We start from the raw sequence: 22,263 nt of genomic DNA, 5'->3' as shown, positions 1-22,263 counted from the left end.
TACTAGATTGCCACTACATACTGCTAGGTATCACTAGTGGATTGTGAGAGCTCACTAGGGTTGTTCTGGATCGACAATCCTTATTGAGTTAGAGTAAAATTATTTTGACTCATTGAAAAAAGTTTCAATGATACGATGATAAAGATCATTGTATGTCTCACTACCAGATAGAATTGAACCTATGAGGTCACACAACAAAGAGATTAGACCTAAAATAAGTAATTGAGCATATGAAGTATCAATTGGGTTTAGAAAATCTATTGGGTTCATGGTAACCTTGCTAGCACATGGTTGGATCCAATTCTCTTTTTATTGAAATTATTTATTTGATAAGCTAATTCTAACTTAATTACCTGCTAATAACTTACATGAATAAGATTCATGAGACTTCAATTATTGGGTGTCTAAGGTTATGGATCACATAAATTAAGGATGCAAGTCTCTTATGAATCTTCTTGATAGTTATTATGGGGTGCCATCTTGATTTGATCAATTTGGGCGTGTCCATTGATTAGAGGCCTTTTATTTTTATATGGGACATCTCTTGGGTGTATTTTGGGGTGTCTAATTATGGGTTCAAGGGCTCCAATTGTTGATGCCTAATGACTTCCTAATGTAAGTTGGATAACTTAAGTTAATAGGAATCCTAATGCAAGTAGGACTTATATTATGAGATTGAATATGATTCAATCTTATGCCTATTTAAAGAGACCTCTCCTAAGTCTCTAGAGCATCAAAATCAGCAGCTCCTCACACCCAAAGGCTCTCTCCACGCCCTCTCTTCCTCTCCCTTTCTCTCCTCTTGGGTGTTCTATACACCCCTTCCTTGGGATGCACGTCCCAAAGAGTTTCATGCCCAAAGAAGTTTGGATACCTCTTTCTTGCTAGTTTCTAATATCTGATAGCAGCACATAGTAAGAAAAAACTCTAAGAAGAGGAGAAGAAGAAGATCAAAGAGAAAGATCAAGTGTTGATCGAGATCGAGATTTTGTTCAGATTCAGCAGGCTAAATTTTGAAAAATCAAAATTAGATTAAAGAGGACTGTTCCAAGCTGATTTTGAGTGAATACTCATAGAGATCAAATATTTGTGTAGCTAAGAGAGAGCTTCTTCTCTTTCAGATCCAGTTTTGAAGAAAGAGATTGTAAAACAGGTATGTGATTTGGTCACAATCTAAATTTCAGCATATATCAATTTCAGCATATAAATAGATCATGTGATTTTATATTTTTATGCATGCAAAATTAAGATTAAAATTATTTTAATTTATTCTCTACTGCGGTATTTAGAAAATAAAATTTTTGAAACATATATGCATGCATCAAATCTCAAAATCTAACAGTGGTATCAGAGCCACAGATTTTATATGCTGAATTTTAATATACATATTTTTGAAAAAAATTTAAAATTAATTTTTTTTTAATATATGAGATATATGGATAGATCTTCAAAACTAAAATTTAATTTTAAAATATATAGTTGATATGTTAATGCATGCATAGATCTGAAAATTGATCTAGAAAGAGTTCTAGTTCAGGTGAAATAGATACATATATGAAATCTAAATTTTTTTATGATCTAAATTTTGATTCATATGTATGATATATGATTATATATTTAGATCATAAAATTGACTTTAATCTGATCTATGATTAGTATATGAGATATATGATATCATGTTTAGATCTGAAATTTTGTTTAAGATCTGATTTTACATGCATATATGTGATATATGTTTGTATGTTAGAATTTAAAATTATTTTTATATTTTAATACTTACTTTATACAAAGTATTTAGATCTGAAATATAATTTTAGAATCTAAAATTTGTATTTATGTATGAGGTTTTGTCATGAGAAAATCAAAAATTAGGTCATATAATAGGATTACATCTAAGATTTTTAATTTGGGACATATGGATCTAATTCGATTAAGTAATTAGTTAAACCGAATCAAGTATTGAATTAAGTTAGATCAATTAAGTTAATGATCATACAATTATTATTAATCAAATCGATTGAGTCTCATATGTAGAATCGATTAACCTAAGGATCTAATTTGACTTGTTGATTTGAGTCCGATTCACTTGAGCTAACCAATTTTGATCAATTGTCCAATTAGTGTCTAAGGTAAGTAATTGAAAGATGGTTATTTAAATGGTTCGTTCACTTACCTGATCAATTTATTGGTGTCTAAAGAAAGCAACGAGGGAACCCCACTAATCTCCACTTACCTGACCAATTTGAAAGATTAAACCATAAATATGGTTGCTTGGTGGTTTGATTTAGCCCATGCCAATTACATCAGTCATGTATGACTGATTAGATGAGACCTAAACCCAAATCTCTTCATAAAATATTAAGTCCAAGGTCTTCCATCATTATAGATGTGCGGACGTACTACAGCATTGATTGTTCTCGACTGGTCACAGTTGTTTAGTTGCATTAGGAACATGTAACCACTCTATTAGCAAAGAGTTGCTGCGGGGTAAAGATGGGGTTGGACCCATTAACTATTAGATGAGGGATCCAATGACGACTTTACACCTACTTATGAATGATGGATCTGACTTAACTAAGAAATGCAGGCAATAACTATAGGTGAGCCCATATGACTTAAAGACAAGTGACTGCAATATGCTTAGAGAAGCATCTGGATACAGAGTTGTCCACGCATCGATGTTTATTCGTATTACAATAACTGTTAGGTGAGGTGCACGATATCGATGGGACCGCAGTACCTACTAGAAATTCAATTGTCACGTTAGGATTTTTATTTCTCCATCCAGAGAGTGTGGGAGTTCTGATAAAATAATGGATCTTTTTTTGCATCTAAAAATCTCTAGAGTAAAATTATAAAATAAATATAAATATTTTATTAAAATCTTTGCTCTCTGTTGTTCATTGTGTCAGCTTCCAATCTTCTAGTTTGAATCCTAAATATCAACCGATTAACCAAAATCGAGTACATAGACTGACTTATAAATTTAAAAATTATTTTTAATTTTAAAAAATTAAGTAATATTCTCTATCAGATTATTCTAATATTAACAATCTGTCCAATCCATAGTCAACGAGCTATACTTGATGAGTGGATAGATAATGACAATAAAGATAGGTGCTATGCATGAATACATGTACACTGCCAATGACATATTGATTCATCCACAAGTATTGTGAGGTGATCAGAGTCACACAGACATATGATGCATGATAGGTAGTCAGTCTATGATCGTTATTTAATAATGATCAAGGATATTAAAGAGCTTAAAAGGCTCGACATGACAATGCATAAGGAATTGCTTATTGATTTGATCATGTGATCTTTGATTAGTTTATATAGATAGTTTATGATAAACTACCATATGAAAGACATTATGGCACTTTATCTGAATTAGTCAAAATATTGATAACAAAAAAATCTTGAAAGAGTTCAGAGTAAATACCTGGAGAGCCTAAAGAAATAAAGACACACCTAAAGTAGGTATGTCGAAATTGCTCAATACTGTCCTTACGATTTTTTTTTCTCCTAGTTGAGCTACAGACTCTAGTGTAGAGTCGATGGAAAGGTAGAGGGTTGAGGAAGTGACCCTTGAATTAGCTATAGGACAACAGTTGCTGCTGCGGTCATGAGTATCTGTCCTTTGCGATCATCGTTTGGATTTAGTTCTTAGAGACAGTTCTATCATTTGCATGTTGATGATATGTGAACTTAATTGAGCAATCAGTGAATATCATTGGATCTGAGAGATCCAAAATTGAGATAAAATTTAAAGTATATGTGGAACCTATAGCTAAATCATATTGGAAAAGAAATGATTAACAAACTGAAAAAATATGAGCTTGGACTCATTGACTGTTGAGTCAAATCTAGTTTGTACATCATCTCTTTGAAAAAATATAACCAAGCTACTTTTGTGGGATAAGAGGAAAAGGATCACTGAGATACTTATCCTGGTACACATTTGATGTGTGTAGCTCATGTGATGTACTAATCAAGGAGTTGTCTCTACTTTATATATGAGATACAAATCTAAAATTTTTGAAAGATTCAAAGAATTCAGATGTAAGTAGAGAAACAAATCAAAAATTTCTGAAGGTACTTCGATCAGATCGAGGATGCAATATCATTGAAAAGAATTTCTCGATTATCTCATAAAATAGTATTATTTCATATTGGATCCTCTTAGTAAATCTCAGTTCCATGAGATAAGAAGAGTCATGAGACTATATGAGATATGATCTGGTCCATAATGAAATTCACTGATTTATTTATATTTCTTTAGGGACATGCTTTATTTCTATGAAATTGAGTTCTCTCTAAATCTATTTCTACCACACCATATAAGATATGATATGGTGAAAACTGAATCTTGATTATTTTGAGATTCAAAGATGTCCAGCCTGTGTCTAGGACAGCAGGTGGATATGTTAGAGGATAGGTCTATAAAGCTCTTCCTAAAAGAGTTTGGAATATTACTTTCTGATGGGATTACAATGTGATTGTGATTCAATGCTGTCTTCTTGAAAAACTGTTTAACCAAGATGAAGCAATGGAGGAAAGTTAAGCTCTAAGAGAGTATCTCTGAAGAGCAGAGAGCTTTCGAACCTTAAGAACATATTAATCATGAGTCAATATACGTGTATTCCTCCTCCACCTCGTACACATAGTAGAATCTTCAATCCTCTCGAAAGGTACTTGAATATGTTTAACAGAGGATGTAGAGAAAATCGTTTCTCATGGAAGATAAGAAATATAGAGATGATCTCAGAACTTACAATGAGATGATGTGAGACATTGACTCCAAGAAAAGAAGTGAAATAGCTTTCTTGAGTAAAGATCTTTTGAAGATTTCTATATGGAATAGCCTATGAATTTTACTTCTTATGATAGGTGATCACAAATTCATTTCAATGATATGATCAAATTATTTCATCAGATATGAGAAATTATGAGTTTCAAAAAGACCAGTGGGAGTGTCTAATACTGACATCGGTTAAAATATGATTGAATTTAGATTTCTCCATGAAAGACATAAAGTAAGCATCCTAAGGATCTATAGAGATAGATGCAATTGAATGCTTTATTTTCACAAATAAAGTACAGAGACTGGATGCTGAAATGTTCAGTATAGAAATCTCGGAGAAGGGTCTGCTACCCTCTCAAGCATAGTCGTATACCATAAAGTACTTGAACTGATTATACTGTGATTGTCACAAGTAGATATCAGTTGTATCCAGGCTGTGAGTGCTGGATTGCTGTGAAAAATCCTTAAGCTCTTAAGAAGAACTGAGGATATGTTTGGAGAAGGATCAAAGCTAGGAGTGAGAGGATACATCAATTCAGATTTTTTGTCTGATATTGATGGTAGAATGTCTACATCATGGATGTGTTCTATATCAATATTTTGGAAGGATTCCAAATAATCGATCAATGGAAGCTGAGTACACTGTAGATGTGTAGGATAATTTTAGTTGTAATATTAGTTGCAGAATTAGCTGTCATACCATCAGATACCGTGACACTATACTGCAAAGACAATGGCACCATACCCCTTGCTATGGAGCCTAGATCTCACCAGATATTCAAGTACATAGAACGGCATAACACGCGACTACCTCGAGTAGAAATATATAGAGGTGCAGAGAAAAACTCAACTGTGATATGGATGACCCACTAGTAAGTCACTTGGCTAGTCTAAAACTATAGCCTGTCTTGTGAAGATAGGACTTGATATATGGCACATTGACTTTAGTGCAGTAGGAGATTGTTGGATGTATGCCCTAGAAGTCAATCTTGATTGATACATTTCATATCTCTAGGATATGATTTTTACTTATTGGCAGTTATATTATCATTCATGTCTGTGTGTCCATCAATCATCCAAAGGATTAACAAGATGATGACATATATTCTCAGAGTTAAGAATTTAAGGCACATGCCATTAATGGTTGATTCCTAAATTACTTCTGGTCATAGGATCATCATGAAAATGGTGATTGATTCGAATAGATCAGTCTCAGATTACTTTCTTCAGACAGATGGTCTCGAGTCTGCAGTGTAGAGATACTGGAGCGATAGTGCCGATGGTTGTTAGAGAACAACTAGCACTGAGCGTAACCAACACGAGAAGTCACATGGATTATGTTCACTCGTTAGTGACTTTCTCGATGCTGCAGTTGTATGACTGATCTTTTGACCTAAGATGACATATTGCTTGCAGTGAGACTACTGGAGTTTGACTAATACATCAACATAGGTCTCAAGGAGCCCTTTTAGTGGATGTTGGCGATAATTAGTCCACTGTAGGAGTGGAGTGTGCATCAAAATGGGATCTATCGATCCTAGCAAAGAGAGTAGTCCTATGAGATTTAAGAGGCTGAGTCCTTAAGTCTATGCCATAGCAGTGTGATTGATGGAAAAGAGTTTTCATGGAATTACATATGGATTTAAGCTGATTGAATCTATCATATGATCGATGTTGAGGTTTGACGATTTATCCATGACCTGCCATCTAGTCGGAACTCACGATAGAGGGACTGAATCACATATTAACTACACCTAGAGATTCATTTCATTTTACTGGATTGTCACTATATACTGCTAGGTGTCTTAGTGGATTGTGAGAGCTCACTAGGATTGTTTAGATTGACAATCCTTGTTGAGTTAGAGTGAAATTATTCGACCCATTGAAAAGAGTTTCAATGATACGATGATAGAGATCATTGTATGTCTCACTACTAGATAGAATTGAATCTATGAGGTCATACAACAAAAGAATTAGGTCTGAAATAAGTAATTGAGCTTATGAAGTGTCAATTGAGTTTAAAAAATTTATTGGGTTCATGGTAACCTTGCTAGCACATGGTTGGACCCAATTCTCTTTTCATTGGGATTACTTATTTGATAAGTTAATTCTAACTTAATTACTTACTAATAACCTACATGAATAAAATTTATGAGACTTCAATTATTGGGTGTCTAAGATTATGGATCACATAAATTAAGGGTGTAAGTCCCTTATGAATCTCCTTGATAGTTATTATGGGGCGCCACTTAATTTGATTGTCCATTGATTAAGGGCCTTTAGTTTTCATATGGGGCATCTCTTGGATATTTTTTGGGGTGTCTAATTATGGGTGCAAGGGCTCCAATTGTTGGCACCTAATAGGCTTCCTAATGTAAGTTGGATAACTTAAGTTAATAGGAATCCTAATGCAAGTAGGATTTGTATTATGAGATTCAATAAGATTAATCTTTATACCTATTTAAAGAGACCTCTCCTAAGGTCCCTAGAGCATCAAAACCAGCAGCTTCTCACACCCAAAGGCTCTCTCCACACCTTCTTTTCCTCTCTCTTTCTCTCCTCTTGGGTGTTCTATACACCCCTTCCTTGGGACGCATGTCCAAGGAGTTTCATGCCCAAAGGAGTTTGGTGCTTCTTCCTTGCTAATTTTTAAATCTGATAGCAGTACATAGCAAAGAAAAATTTTAGAGAAGAGGAGAAGAAAAAGATCAAAGAGAAAGATCAATATTGATCATGATCCATGTTTCGTTCAGATTCAGCAGGCTAAATTTTGGAGAATCAAAATTTAGATTAAAGAAGACTATTCCAGACTGATCTCGAGTAGATATTCATAGAGTCTGAACACTTGTGCGGCTAAGAGAGAGCTTCTTTTCTTCCAGATCCAATTTTGAAGAAAGAGATTGCGAAATAGGTATATGATCTGATCACAATCTGAATTTTAGCATATATCAATTTCAGCATATGAAATAGATCATGTGTTTTATATTTTTATGCATGCAAAATTAAGATTAAAATTATTTTAATTTTATTCTTCACTACAATATTTAAAAAATAAAATTTTTGAAACACATTGCATGCATTAAATCCCAAAATCCAACAGATGTTGCCTTCATCAGATGTTCTAGGTAGTTCTACACTTCATGGTATCTATTTTTTGCTTTTAGATAGGAAGTATTGTTGTATATATATATTTATGTTTCTCTTCTTAAAAACTTATTTGATAAAGTTCTTACTCATTCCTATACTAAAGGATAATAAACTTTAACTTTTTGAGTTGCTTTATCATTACTTATTTATATCTAGCTTGGTCTATGAGACAAAAAAAGATAAAAAGGCAACAAAATTTTATAACTACTAACTTTTTCATTTGCAAAAAGATAGTTTTCTTTAACAAACTTTTATGTCTGATAGTATCTACAACAACTTATGATGCAATATTAAATATTTTTTTTAATATCTGATATCCTAATAGTTATATATAAAATAAAAATATATCTAAAATTTTATAACCTTTTTAAAGATATTTATATTTTCAAAAATAAATATTTTGTTGAGCTTAGAGGGATTGATATTTTTGCTCAAGTCATGGTCAAGCAAATCCACCAGTCTACTTGAGAACAATAATCAACTTGGCATCATATATCTCCTAAGGTATGGGCTTATTAATTTGTATTTCTTATTTTCATAGGATGAGATTGAATAGTAATATAAAAGGTTAAGGGCTTATTTGGTTCGCGGAAAGAAAATTTTCTCATTTGAGTATTTATCCTGACAAGTTGATTGCTAGGAATATGATGTCTGGGAAGTGATTTTAACATATTTGGTTGATCATGAAAATGAGACACATTCCAAAGTATCTTATACTTAATTGAGCATTTACTTTCCTAGAAAAGTTGCATAAAATACCAATTATATTCTTAATTAGGAAGATCTAAAGATCCCATTCTATTCATGATTTAATGGCACTTTTGGAAAAAAAAATTTCAATTTTCTTCACATGGAAAGATCAAACTTCATATCCTATATGGATTTTTCTTTGTTGTGAAACATATGAAGGTTATTTCCAAAAGAATATTATTTTTCAATCTTTCTCTTTTGAAAACTCTAATTAAATAAGAGAGGTTCTTTCATTTTCTTATTGACCACACTTTGCCCCCTCTTATTCTCATCAACCAAACAAATCCTAAGCGTTTGAGATGTGCTTGATTTTTTTTTTCTTTTTTTCTTATTTTTTAATAAGAAGATATGCATGATTTGAAAGAGAAAAGAGATAGAGCATTTATATGATTCTTTTATTTATTTGCTTTAGAATTTCTAAGTTATAGCATTTTCATTATTGAAACTTTTCTGTTCATATTGATGTGGCCCATTTAATAGTCCATCTCATAAAATTTAAATCATACTTATTAAGTTATATAAACAATTCATAATAAAAATATTACTAATAATAAGGAGAATATCACTTATTTAAATACTAGTATAGCATCAAAATCCTTAAAGGAAAACATGAAATAGGTACTACTAATAGTTAAATAAGTGCATATCATCTAAATATTTTTTTATTCCTAAAATATAAATTAAAAAAATAAGTTTATCAAAAAAAAAAAAAAGAAGAGTCCAACCAAGTAAAGCCTGAGCTTAGGTTTATTAATTATAGGGATCATTTTAGGCTAGCTGGGTCCATCGCTAAACTTATTGTTATTAAACTTGGACCTAAATTATGCCTGCAAATAAGTTGTCAGTTGCTAATTACTTAATTTTAGAATTAGCTCCTTTTTTTCTATAAGAACTTTCTCCAGAACTCCTTTAATTCTTTTCTTTTATCCTCCACCTACTCTATTTATATATGTGGGCTTGTGTGTACACGCATGCATGCTTGTTTTGGCCTTCATTGCATCTACTCTTTCTTTCCATTATTTTGATCAGGTCTAACTGAATCTAATCTAGATTCTCCTCTCATATAACTATTTATCCTTATAAATTTTCAAATATAAAATCAAGAGATTCTCCAGTAGCCATAATCCATAATTTACTCTTATAATTGCATAAAACATAATAGAAGGAGTAGCAAGTAGAAAGATATTAATGAAGAAAATAAAAAGATATTTAAAAAGTTTTAACATATTACTATATTATACCTAATAAGACCACCTCATAAAGATAATAAAATTAAAATTTTTAAGATACTTTATCAATACTTAGTTGCATCCAGATGGACCCACAAGACAAAAATAAGATAAAATGATAATGATGATAAATTGCTTAGTCGGCTGAAAGTTGATTATTTTTAATAGGCTTAATCATTAAAAAATCAAAATAATTAGAGATTTTTACTTTTATCTTGAACTTTAATTTAATGCATCAGGTCATCTAACTTTTAAATAAGTTTAATTCGAACTCTGGCTATAAATTCAGTTTGACTATCGTTATAGAGTTGTCATGTGAGGTCATATGATAGGTTAATATAGTAGAAAAAATTGATATCGATAAGATTTTGTTCCTCATTTTCATCCTTCTTTAGTTTAGACCTTGAATTCTAATTTCTATCTAATTTTCAACAACTCAATACTGACAATATCTATGAAAATGATGATTTTTCCTTTGGCAAGAAATGGTGGTGTGAGGTGATCAGTCCTTTGTTTCGATGATGAAAGTAATTTTTTATCTTATATGAGGTTTTACTTACTAAGATTTAATTTAGATTTTTTCTATAATTCTTAATCCTTTCATTCTGAAATTCTTACTTCAATAAAGAATTGACTGAACATCAAATATTGATAGTGATTTTGAGCAAAAAGTGACCCTTTTTTTATTGTTCTAGCTATATATAGTCCCAAAGCTTTGTTAAAGCTTTATTATGTAGAAGAATGGGTATCAAGATGTCATCTCTTTTATGGTCCCAAATTTTGTCAAAGCTTTGTTATATAGTCAAATATGTCCCAAGATATTGTCTCTAATTTTTGTTACTATTTAAAATTTGATCTCTAGATAGGGTACTCCACATAATCTCAAAGCTTTATTATTTAATGATAACAATTGTCGTATCTCTTGCTGCAGCCATCTAGTTTTTTGAAAATAAGAAAGTATTCACTAGTTAATGAAACTCATTTATTTTTAGCTTTGTATCTTATTACAACAAGATAGGGTACCTTACTACAATAAGATAAGTGCCTTAGTGAAGCCAAATAAGTAAGATAACAACCATCTTGCTTCATAGATCTAGATATTGTTGTTAGTAGACTCTTTATTTATAGCTAATGCTATTTTAAAAAACTCTTTATGGCTACTTCATAGATTTTGTTAATTTTTTTTTAATAATAATATTGTATGAAATATAATCTTTTCTATATATCATACAAAATGGACTCTATAACCATGGTTGTACATCATGGTGGCAATTTTGTCAATAAGTGTAGAGGCATTAAACATGTTGGAGGGGTTGTGGCTTATTATGACATCCATGACACAAAAAGTTTATCTTATAAAAAGTTACATGATATAGTGAAGAAGCCGTATGTAGATAAAGTCCTAACATTATTCTGTAGAGTGTATCTTTTCAATAAAAATAAAAAAATAGAGATTATGTATAAGATGGTCAGCATAGAGAAATGATAAAACTTATATTGAATATATATAAGTATCTATGGAACTTAATATGCATACCATGCAGTCATGCCATATCTACAATATGGCATAAGTATGATATTGTGGAGAATTATATTTCAGAGTGTTATATCAATGATGCATGGAGAAGATGCTATGAGTTTGTCCTTCAACATGTCGATGAGGAAAAGTTATAGTCTAGGATTGGTGCAAAGATAGTGCAACCTCTATCAATAAGAATAATACTAGGTAGACCTAAAAAAAATAAAACAAAAGACCACATAAGGAGTCTAAGAACCCTCATAAGTTTTCGAGATATAGAAGACAAATAACCTATTAGACATACTTCCAAGCATGCCATAATAACCAAGGATATCCCAATAGAAGTGATTCATCAACAATTAATCCAACTCATTATCTACTACCAAAAAGATCTAACAGTAGGCCAAGTAAAAATCAGGTTATAACAACAACTTTGCTATCTCTCTAATATTCTGTTTGACTTAGTGCAAACATGATAAAGTTTACTTTTTTTATACTAAATTATATCCAATGGAGCCACTATACAAAGGTGAGATAAGCTACCAATAAAAAGAAAAGACTAAGGAAAAAAAGCCTAAGGATTATGGGCTATATGTCTCACTAGATATTAGAAAGAATTTTTGCTAAGATTTTAATTAATATTGATTTATATAATTTACATAACTAATTTTAATATTGATTATATTTATAAGGATCAAGTAGGATGAGATATTTATATAGAAGAAGTACAAATCAGGTTACTATGAGTCCGTTAAGAGCTCGTATAGATGTCAGAAAGAGAAAGAATAATAAAAGTTAGTGTCATTGTTTGATCAGTTTGAGGATTAAAAAAATATATGAATATTAGATGTTATTGCAAAAGCAATCTGTATCTAGAATAGTATTTTTGGTTATCTAGATCAAGGGTTGTTTTTTACTTACTTGAGGTGCATGTTAGATTTTGTTAGTTTGTATTCGTAGAATAATATATTAAGGGTTCGATATTTAGTTCTAATATAATAACTTTTTATATATTTTAATGTTCAATCAATTGTATTCAATATTAAATATTTAGACAATGTTAGTTCAATATTCAAATAATATAAATTTTAGTGCTCTTGTAATGTTAGTTCAATGATTTATAAGTTCAAAGTATAGTCAACTTTGGCACAATACTTTGTTCTTTGGCACAATATTTTGGGCGTATTATTTCGAGACTGATGCAGTAGCTATAGATGTTTGTATCTTTATTTTAATGCATTGTCAACTTTTAATTTATAATGTAACCATGGATATTTGCTCTTTGGTATAATACTTCAGGATTGGTGCAGTGACTTTAGATATTTCTACCCATTGTTTAATACGCAATATCAGTAGTAATGCTTGTATCTATTTTAATGTTTTAATTTTAGATACTTGTATCTACTGAAATTACTAGTTTCAAAGTATATTTCAAATGTTTAGAAGAACTAACATTAAAATAGTCCATGTAATAGTTTCACCTATGGCTATATTAAAATTATGTTATGAAACAAGTCAAAGGCTTTAGAATAGCTGCCTTATAGTTGTGAATATTACAAAGGGTTGTTGCTTTGCTATAGCTACATTGTATTTGATTACATTACAAATGATTGTTATTTCACTGTGGTTGCACTGTACTTATAAACATCACAAGAGATTCATGCTTCATTATGGCTGAATTGGATCCCTACTTCACCATGTTTAATAGTTTGTTTGTTGTTTGTTAATGTCTAAATAATATTTAAAGCATGTTCTATTTCTTCAGATTACTTGATGGCATAATAGAGGATTCATAATATTTTAGGTGCACTGGCACTTGTGCTAAGGAAGAAACTCAATAGCATATGTATCAACTTGTCCAGAAATGTTCACTAACACTTGCTTATAAAGTTGATCTTTTTTGTTCATGAGCATACATGTTTTAAGACAATGTACAACTTGTTCAAGTTTACAAGTTGTGCTTCTTTTGAAGTTTTCTATTTTGGACTTTATGTAACAATACGATATTAGTTGAAACAATAGCTTGATAAATTGCATTCAATGTAAGTTCAATTTGTTCAAATAATGGCTTGGTTTACAACTCCATAATATTAATTGTATATGCAATACAATATTTAAAGAAGAGATTGATCTTTACTTCACAAAATATTTGTTGACTATTTCAGATAACAATAGTTTCGGTATATACAATTTGAGCTTAGCAGTGGCACAATATGATATACAATTTTATTAACAGAGTCCACTATTTTAAAAGTTTATGATATATAATTTTATGATACACAACTTAATTAATAGTAGGAGATTGAAACCTGCTATCCAATATAGGTATTATCTATGAACCAACCTATTTATAATATTGATTGAGCACAAATTAGAATAAAATAAACATAAATAAGAGATGCAAATATCAAATATAAAGTATTACATTCAACATTTCATGCATAACATTAATTACAAAGGTGATTTCTAAACACTTAATCTACTAGTTTGTCCTCTCTATTATTATCTCTTTCAAAATTATTACATAATTACATATATTACGGTCACTCAGATCATGATCATATTGTTAGCAGAATTTATAAAAATATGATTGGAATGATTATAATTTTTTTTTACAATATGTTTTGCAAGTGCCTCCTCAATGCAGCATATTCTGCTTTCATCCTTGCTACTTTATCTTTAATGTCACTAGCTTGTCTTTTTAAATTCTCTACCTCTCCTAATAAGCTGATTGTCTTTTTTTAGCTCTACTATGTGTTCTTTTGAACTAAAACTTTCTACTATATACCTTCCAATGATAACAAATAATAGTTTTACATTGGCTTTTAAGTCTCTTGCTTCATCTTTTTTTTCAAACAAATTTGCTTTGGCTCGACCCCTTATTTCAGGATCAATCTATATGAAATATCTTAGTAATCATTCTAACCCCAATTAATATCTACCAAAATTCTTACAATTAAACAATTCATAATAGCAAATCTAATATTTAAAAAATTAAAAATATAAATTCAAGATACCGATCACACTCATCTAATAATTTTGACTATCTTTAAACTTTCATCCAAGATCATCATACTCTATGAAGTCCATAATTTAGATACAAGATCATAATTGCACTGATTAAAACCTTCATAATTTTTAGTCGAGTCTATGTTAGACAGCGAGGACTTTTGTAAAAATCTTTCAATTTTTCTAGTTACCATCTCTTCTAACTCTCTCTTTCTCTTTTTCTCACACTAATGTAAATACCTTTCGATTAATGTAAGTCTTTGCAGCCGAAGCTGATCTCCAATCACCGGATGAAAAAGAGAGATGGATTTAGAAAAATAAAATCCTATTTGAAAGAGGAGAGAAAAGGTAAAAGAATGACTATAGGATTTTTTTCAAATCAACCTCTTCTACCACATAAGCCTATTACATGATCTCACCTAATAATTCTATAGTGGTGGCTAGATTAAATTTATAGCAATTAAATTTATTTGAAAGTTGGATAACCTGATTGCACTAAATTAAAGTTTATGATGAAATTAAAAATTTCTAAATAGTTTGAAAATTTTCTCGTGATTATTCCTTCTTAATAAACTCTTATGTGTGATAACATATGTATCAATTTATGGTCCAAATTTTTTTTCAATATATTTATATAATATCCTAACAACTTTATATGAAGAAAAATATATTCTATTTTTACATCTTCTCCATATTGCTAAACTTAGAAGGATCATTATTTTTTGCTTATGTTTAAACAATGTTCAACCAATCTACTTTAAAATGATAATCATCTCGACATCATATATTATATATAAATTGCAACTCCTAATGTTGTGTTTATTAGATGTCATGTAACCTATGTAGGATGAATTTATATAGCTACATAAAAGGCCAAGTTTGAGATATGCTTGATTTTTATTTTTTATTTTTTATTTTTTGGGTTGTTTTGGGGGGAGAGGGTGTTGGTATGAAGGGTGGGTAAGAAGATATGTATGGTTTGAAATAAGAGATAAAAATTTATTTAATTTTTTTATTTATTTGTTTAAAAAATATTTTTAATTATGAGGTTTTCAAGAAGGCTACAATCTTTCCATTCCTATTCCATAAAGTTTAGATTATGTTTATCAAATTATATAAACAATAGATAATAAAAAATTTTGATAACTAAGAGATATTTTTTATTTAAACATACCTATGCCATTAAAAGAAAATGTTGATGAATACCACTAGCAGATTAAAATGGGCACATCATCAACATCATCTATTCTCAAAAAAAAAAAAAAAAAAAGGGGCAGATCATCAGATGAATATTCATTTGTTTTCTTTCTTAATTACAAGTTAAAAATGAGTTATCTAAAAAAAAAAAAAAAAAAAAAAAAAAAAAAAAAAAAAACTCATCCAGCAAAATATAGGTCTGAGTTGGATAATTAAAAGGGATCATGTCGTGTAGACGGGTCAAACCGCCTCAAACTTGAATCGTTCCGGAACCGCAACGATATCTCGTGCCCGGTCCGAGTCGTGGCAAACGGGTCGCCATTTGCCGATTGCGAGCCCTAGAATTAGCCCCCCGATCCCCAACTGGAGCTGAAACCTTTATCTCGCTACTCCCTCTCCTGTCTTGTAGCTTCGATCAGATCCGACCTCATCCCCGACCAAATCCGGCCTCAGATTCTCCTTCTATGGTCGGTTACCTCTCTCTGTCTCTCTGCTCTCACCTCTATCTGTATTTATTTAAGATTTGAACGGGAAAGGGTACTCGTAAGGTCGAGTCTCATCAAGAGCTAAATCTAATCCCAAACCCTAAAAATTTAGGCACTCATCTCGATGATTTCTTGTTTCTTTCATTTGTTTTGAGATTACAACTTCCGATCGCTTGTTTGTTTGTTGAGAAAACAGTTTTTGGGGATTTAAAGTTTTGGTTATTTTTCTGGGAAATTGAATTATTTGGTTATTGATCTTCTTTTTCTTTCTTGTCCACCTTTTATTTTTTTCCATACAGGTGGCGATATAGATCTCTGGATTTAATCAGGTCTTGTGTGAGAACGGAGAGGAAAACAAAAGTAGAAGAAATATAAAAGGGCAAGGTAAAACCTTTTCTTTGGGGCAATAAAGTTCTTCTTCTCAATCTGTGGCTCTGCTGTTTGCTATTTTATCAATCAGATTTATGTGCTGATTCGTTGGTCGCGGTATGTTTCTTGGTTATTGTAATATCTATTAGACTTCTTATTGATCTAGTCGCAACTGATTAATCTGATCCGTCAGATATAAATATCACATTAGGACATTATTATCGCTTCCTAATTTAAGAAGTCAGTTGAATATTCATCTTGGACCAAAATCTCTTGAAATAAAATTATTTAGTTGAAGTTGACATGGTCTTATTTGATTTATCGAATTTATTTTCTATGCTGATTGAAGATTAGTTAAGTTTATCTGAGAAACTAGTGAATTCATGTTTTTCATGGATCGCTGTATGATAAAGTGCCATTATGTTAAAACTTTGCCACCGATATATGTGTGTATATACCTCTACATGTGCTTCCAGGTGCATGCTCACGTGCATTTGTATGCAGGGGTGCATGCATGTGCATGATTACATGCAAGCATTCATAGAGACGCATGTTTAAGTGTGTGCATTTGTGTGCATATGCGTGCAATATAAGTATGCAAATATGAAATTTTAAATGTTTGCACTCTTTCACTTTGATGTCTTGGAGTAATAGATTCTACTTTCTCTGTTAATGCTCCTCTTAATCTGGGTATGCTTGCATGTGCATATGTATGCACAGAGACATGTTTAAGTGTGTCCATTTCTTTGTGTATGCAAGCAATATAACTATGTATGTATGTAATTTCACATGTTTGCAGTCTGTCAGTTCAATGCCTTGGAGTAATACATTCTGCTTTCTCTCTGTTGCTCTCTTAATTTGGAATATCAAAATACAACCTACGCAGGATTTAAGCTCTAAACTAAAGAAACAAACTGTAGCAAACTACAGAAAATTCTGCAACCGAAACTCAATGGCTCTACTTGAACTTGAAACGGAAACCAAGATTTTGGACCTTGCTTCAGTGTTATCATGGATTTTCCTTTGTTTATGGTCTCTTTATGCATGTAGAATCTAGGCGTTGTGAATGGGGCCTTTCTGTAGAATTTCATTGTATGTTGCAGGAGACATGGTTGGAGTTGTTCTACAACTTGTTAGCTTTAGAATCTTTTGTTCTTCAATTTTCTGTTACATGTGGATGGGTTGAGCCAATTAACACAAAAAAAGAATAATTTAAAATTATTTTTCATTACAAATCTTTTTTAGTTCACAAGGATACTAGCTTTTTTTTATCCATTTTTCTCTTCTGCATCTCTTCTAAAAAGTACAGAAAATGGTTTGGAATATTTTTTTTTAAAATAATAATTAAACCTTATAGTAAATAATGATTCTTAGCATTTTTTTCATGGTAGACTCCCTGACCAATCTATCAAGATCAATGCAATATGCATGCATGTCACATGGTTTGGGTAGATATTAGCTTATTTCTGCTGATGATTATACGAGTTAATCTTTTTGATTTTCATTTCTATTCTCTTTTTCCCTTTCTGCATTCATTATTTGTCTGCTTGTCTTTATCAGCCTTGTAGCAATGTTAATGTAGAGCTTCCTTTCTTCAAAATGTCAAAAATTGTTTTCTGAAACAATTTTATGTATCGAATATTTAGTTTTTGCATGCTTAGCTATTAAACCGATTGATCATTCACTAATTTTCCGGCATGTTTGAGCTTTTCTTTTTGGTATGAATGTATTTTTTTCTGCCTATAAACATGTATAGATAAGAGACCTTCAAAGCACATGGTTCTTTGCTTTCAGAAATACTGTAGATCATAATCATGTGACTCCTTAATTTAATAAGCACATTATTGGTTTTGTGTGGGTAGGATCAAACCTTCAATCTTGGCAAAATGATACTAGCCTAACTGTTTTAATTCTTTTAAGTGAAAATGTATGTTATAAACACATTTATACATACTCAAAGGCACAGGTACACTTGGCTGTAGTTGGTGGAATTTGAGGCCCAGCTAGTAATCATTAAAAGCCAATTTGCCTTCAAATTTAATTAAATGTGGCCAAGCACGCCCGCCCACCCACCCACGCGCGTGCGTGCGCGCATACATGTGCATATTTGTGCATGCATGCATGCATACATATATGTATGTATATATGAAGATGTACATACATACATACATACATATTTGTATATATATAACGTACATACATACATACCTACATGCATATACATTTATATACGTATGTATGTATATGCATATTTGCGCATGCATGCATGCATGCATGCATGTATATATTAAGATGTTTCTGTTCACATAAGCTTGTATCTATGTGTGTATTATGTATATTTGTATGTCATGTAGACAGACATAAATAAATATAATGAGTTAACTTCTAAGCTCATGTACATAATTGAAATTTTAATAAGGACAAAGAAAGTCATTTGTTGATCTTAGTTTTCATGCTACTTTTCCCAATCTCCCGATTCACCACTATATTTTTTTTTTCAAAGTTCTTATTTCTCAATGATTTGCTTTAGTAACTTGATATGATCATAGCCACTAAATGTAGTTTATCCCATCAGTTTTAGGTCATCATTGTGAATCCTTCTATGCCAATCATCCCTATTAATGGCTTCATCTATTCTCAGTGCAAGCTTTTACTCATTTTCATATTGTATGTATGTATGTACGTACGTATGTATGCATGCATGAGTGAATCTCCACTCAGATCTGGTTAGGGTGGTCCCACATTTATGATCCGAGCCATTGGATATGTTTGTGTATGTGTATGGCTAAACTTAGCTACACTTGAGTAGATGTCCACTTAGATTCAATTAGGATTGCCCCACATCAATAATCCAAGCTGTTGGATGTGAGCTACTATATCTAAATTGCTTATACACCAAAAATTATTAGATTTGGAGACCCATTATCTATGCATCAAGTGGTCAAAAAAGTTAGACAGTTTAAATAACACAAAACAATACATATTTTTTTGACTACTTAATGCATGGGGTAGGGGTCTCCAATATAAGTAGTTTAGAGATGGTAGATCACATCCAATGACTTGGATTATTGATATGGTACCCTTATTGTCCAATATAGACCTGACCAAATCTAAGCGGAGATCCAGTTGAGTGTAGCCAAGTCCAACTCTCTCTCTTTCTCTCTCTCCACACACACACACACACACACACACATGCATACATACATACATACATGCATGCATATATGTATGTATGTATATGTATATATGTATCTATATATACATGTATATGTAAATGTATGTGTGTGTATTATATTTACTATCTATATTGATTGTTGGTCCTGTTATTCAATTAACATAGATGCAGGGCACTGTCATCTGGTAAAGTTCATATTTGAAAATCATAAGCCACCACAGTTGAAAGAGAAGAAAACAATTGCAGAGAAAATAAATCTATCTGACATAGACGGCAATAAAAAATGGTGATGGAAAAGTTCCCCTCTTTCTTGTTCTCCTTGATTCTCTACCTCCTTCCCTTTTTCTTAGTCTTTCCTTTCCCCTTCTTTCCCTCGCTCTTGTCCTTCTTCCATGTTCTTTGGTCGATGCTTCCTATTTGTCTACTTCTCTCATGATCTCTCTTCTTTAACCTATCTCTCGGTAGCTTTCTCTTTTCTCTCCTCTCCCCCCCCCCCCCCTTTTTCTCTGATCATTTCTTCCAATCTCTATCTCTCACTCTATCACTTGCCCTCTGGAAACTCCCAGATCAGCCATGAGCCATCTCGCTAACTATAGGAAGCTTCTAGATAGGAACCATGAGAATTGGCATGTGAGAGCATCTTGAATCGTTTCTCCACGGACATCCAATGCCTGAGAGTAGGGCCCAATCACCTGGTTGCTATAGTGTTTTGCTTCTTTGCTTTTTTTTCCTCTTTTCTTATGAAGTCCAAGATATCTACGTATTTTCATATTAATGCATATTATTGGTTTCATACATGTATTTATGTGTATAAGTTCAAAAAATGCATGACAGTCATCTGTCAATTAAATCTGAGTGTTTGCCATTACAGGATCGATCCAAATCCTTCAACTGCAGCCACTAGTTTAGGATATAGTATAGGTCTATAGTAACCATGCCAGCAATAACAGATCTTCCAGACATATCGGTCAAAGTTGATTTTGGTATTTTAGCCTTTTATTAAATGCAGAATTGAGGAGAATATACAACTTATCCATTAGCAACGAAATGATATGGTAGACAGATTTTACAGGAGGGAATTCTTTTTTTGCTTGCAGTTATATTTCTTCTTTTTTTTGTTTTGGGGGGGGGGGGGGTGGTGTTGGGTTTTTTGTCCTTCTTTAAAACCAATACATCTAATTTTTCTCATCTTCTTGCAAACTTGTCTGTTAGCCAATCTTAATATCTCTGACCTTACTTAGTCTCGCTTTATATCCTCTTTCTTTGACGAGGTATTTTCTCCAGTAATTCTTCCCTGTTTGTTTGTACTTCATGAAGTGGTTACAAAATGAAACCAGTGGTTGTGGCTTTCAACCAATTACTATTATGGATATCAGTTATTCTTTTCTGTGTGCAGGAAAATGGCTGGAGGGTTTAGAGTGCTTCATCTTGTTAGACCTTTTCTGGCATTCTTGCCTGAAGTTCAAAATGCTGACAGGAAAATTCCATTCAGAGAAAAAGTGATCTACACTGTGATCTCTCTTTTCATTTTTCTGGTTTGCAGTCAACTTCCTCTATATGGCATACACTCAACTACTGGAGCAGATCCTTTTTACTGGATGCGTGTTATTCTTGCATCAAACCGTGGAACTGTCATGGAGCTAGGAATCACTCCAATTGTAACTTCTGGACTGGTTATGCAACTCTTGGTTGGATCGAAGATCATTGAAGTGGACAACAGCGTTCGAGAGGATCGTGCTCTTTTGTAAGTGCTGACTACAGAAATGTTTGTCATTATCATCGAACGCACCTGTTCTTTAATTTTTTGTATTTTGCACAAATCAATGATAAAATTGAATAATGATACTGCAGCAGTTAGACATTAATGCCCAAAGGAATTCAGTTAATGAATCAGTGATGCAAAAGTTTGTATAAGCTGTTTCTAAAGTTAAAACTAGTATTCCCTGTAGGTTAAATATGAAATGCCATTACCCTCTTGCAAGCAGGTTTTGGTTTGTTTTGTTGTCTTTTAGAAAAAGCAATTCCACATTTAAAGCACGCTTCATCTTGGAAAACATATGAGGAAAGAAAAGGAAAAACCTTTCTCAATTTCCCTTGGCTTACATGGACATCTAAAGCTGCCATACAAGAGACACTTTCTCCTTTATCAGGCAACTATATGGATGTAATATTGGAACCCTACCATGTTAAACATGCATAACTTTGTATTATGTGTACTATCTAATGAAAAGGGAATTGTGAATATCAGAATATTCCCTGTCAGATTTTGCGTGTTAACCTTTCTGACCAAAAAGCCCTTCTTCTATATTAATTTTAGAATACCTTTACCCACTGAAAAATTATTCTCACCTTGGAAACAAATCTGTTTCCATCTTTATTTCCTATAGAATTGTTCCCAGACATCATCTCTTCTTGTTGAACTCTTTCCAGATAAACTAGGCTTCCACCGTTAATCCCCAACAACTAAGGAAGCAAATGAGAAAATGTGGTATGTACCATGGTCTTCTAAGTTGTTAGAAGGGAACTAGTTACAACCTAGGTAGCATGAGTAGATGCTGCTATCCCCTTGCAATCAC

At 31.9% G+C, this 22,263-nt stretch overlaps 1 protein-coding gene across 2 annotated transcripts in view; it reads left to right on the top strand.

Annotated features, from left to right (window-relative positions):
* The window catches only part of LOC105051354 (uncharacterized), a 50,439-nt gene that overhangs the window by 24,501 nt on the left and 3,675 nt on the right, over positions 1 to 22,263 (top strand). Inside the window, exons 1-3 of one of the 2 annotated variants that reach the window (XM_029266540.2) lie at positions 15,966 to 16,125; positions 16,443 to 16,527; positions 21,084 to 21,431. In XM_029266540.2, the coding sequence (XP_029122373.1) occupies positions 21,088 to 21,431 (344 nt within the window). In that variant the 5' untranslated portion in view covers positions 15,966 to 16,125; positions 16,443 to 16,527; positions 21,084 to 21,087. Of the gene's footprint in view, positions 1 to 15,965; positions 16,126 to 16,442; positions 16,528 to 21,083; positions 21,432 to 22,263 lie in introns of those variants that run through there. The other variant, XM_073243514.1, reaches the window with a different exon arrangement.

This window comes from Elaeis guineensis, chromosome 9, assembly GCF_000442705.2.
Source record: "Elaeis guineensis isolate ETL-2024a chromosome 9, EG11, whole genome shotgun sequence".
Lineage (NCBI taxonomy): Eukaryota > Viridiplantae > Streptophyta > Magnoliopsida > Arecales > Arecaceae > Elaeis > Elaeis guineensis.
Note: the sequence above shows the minus strand (reverse complement) of the source record. Positions and strands in the feature narration are given on the sequence as shown.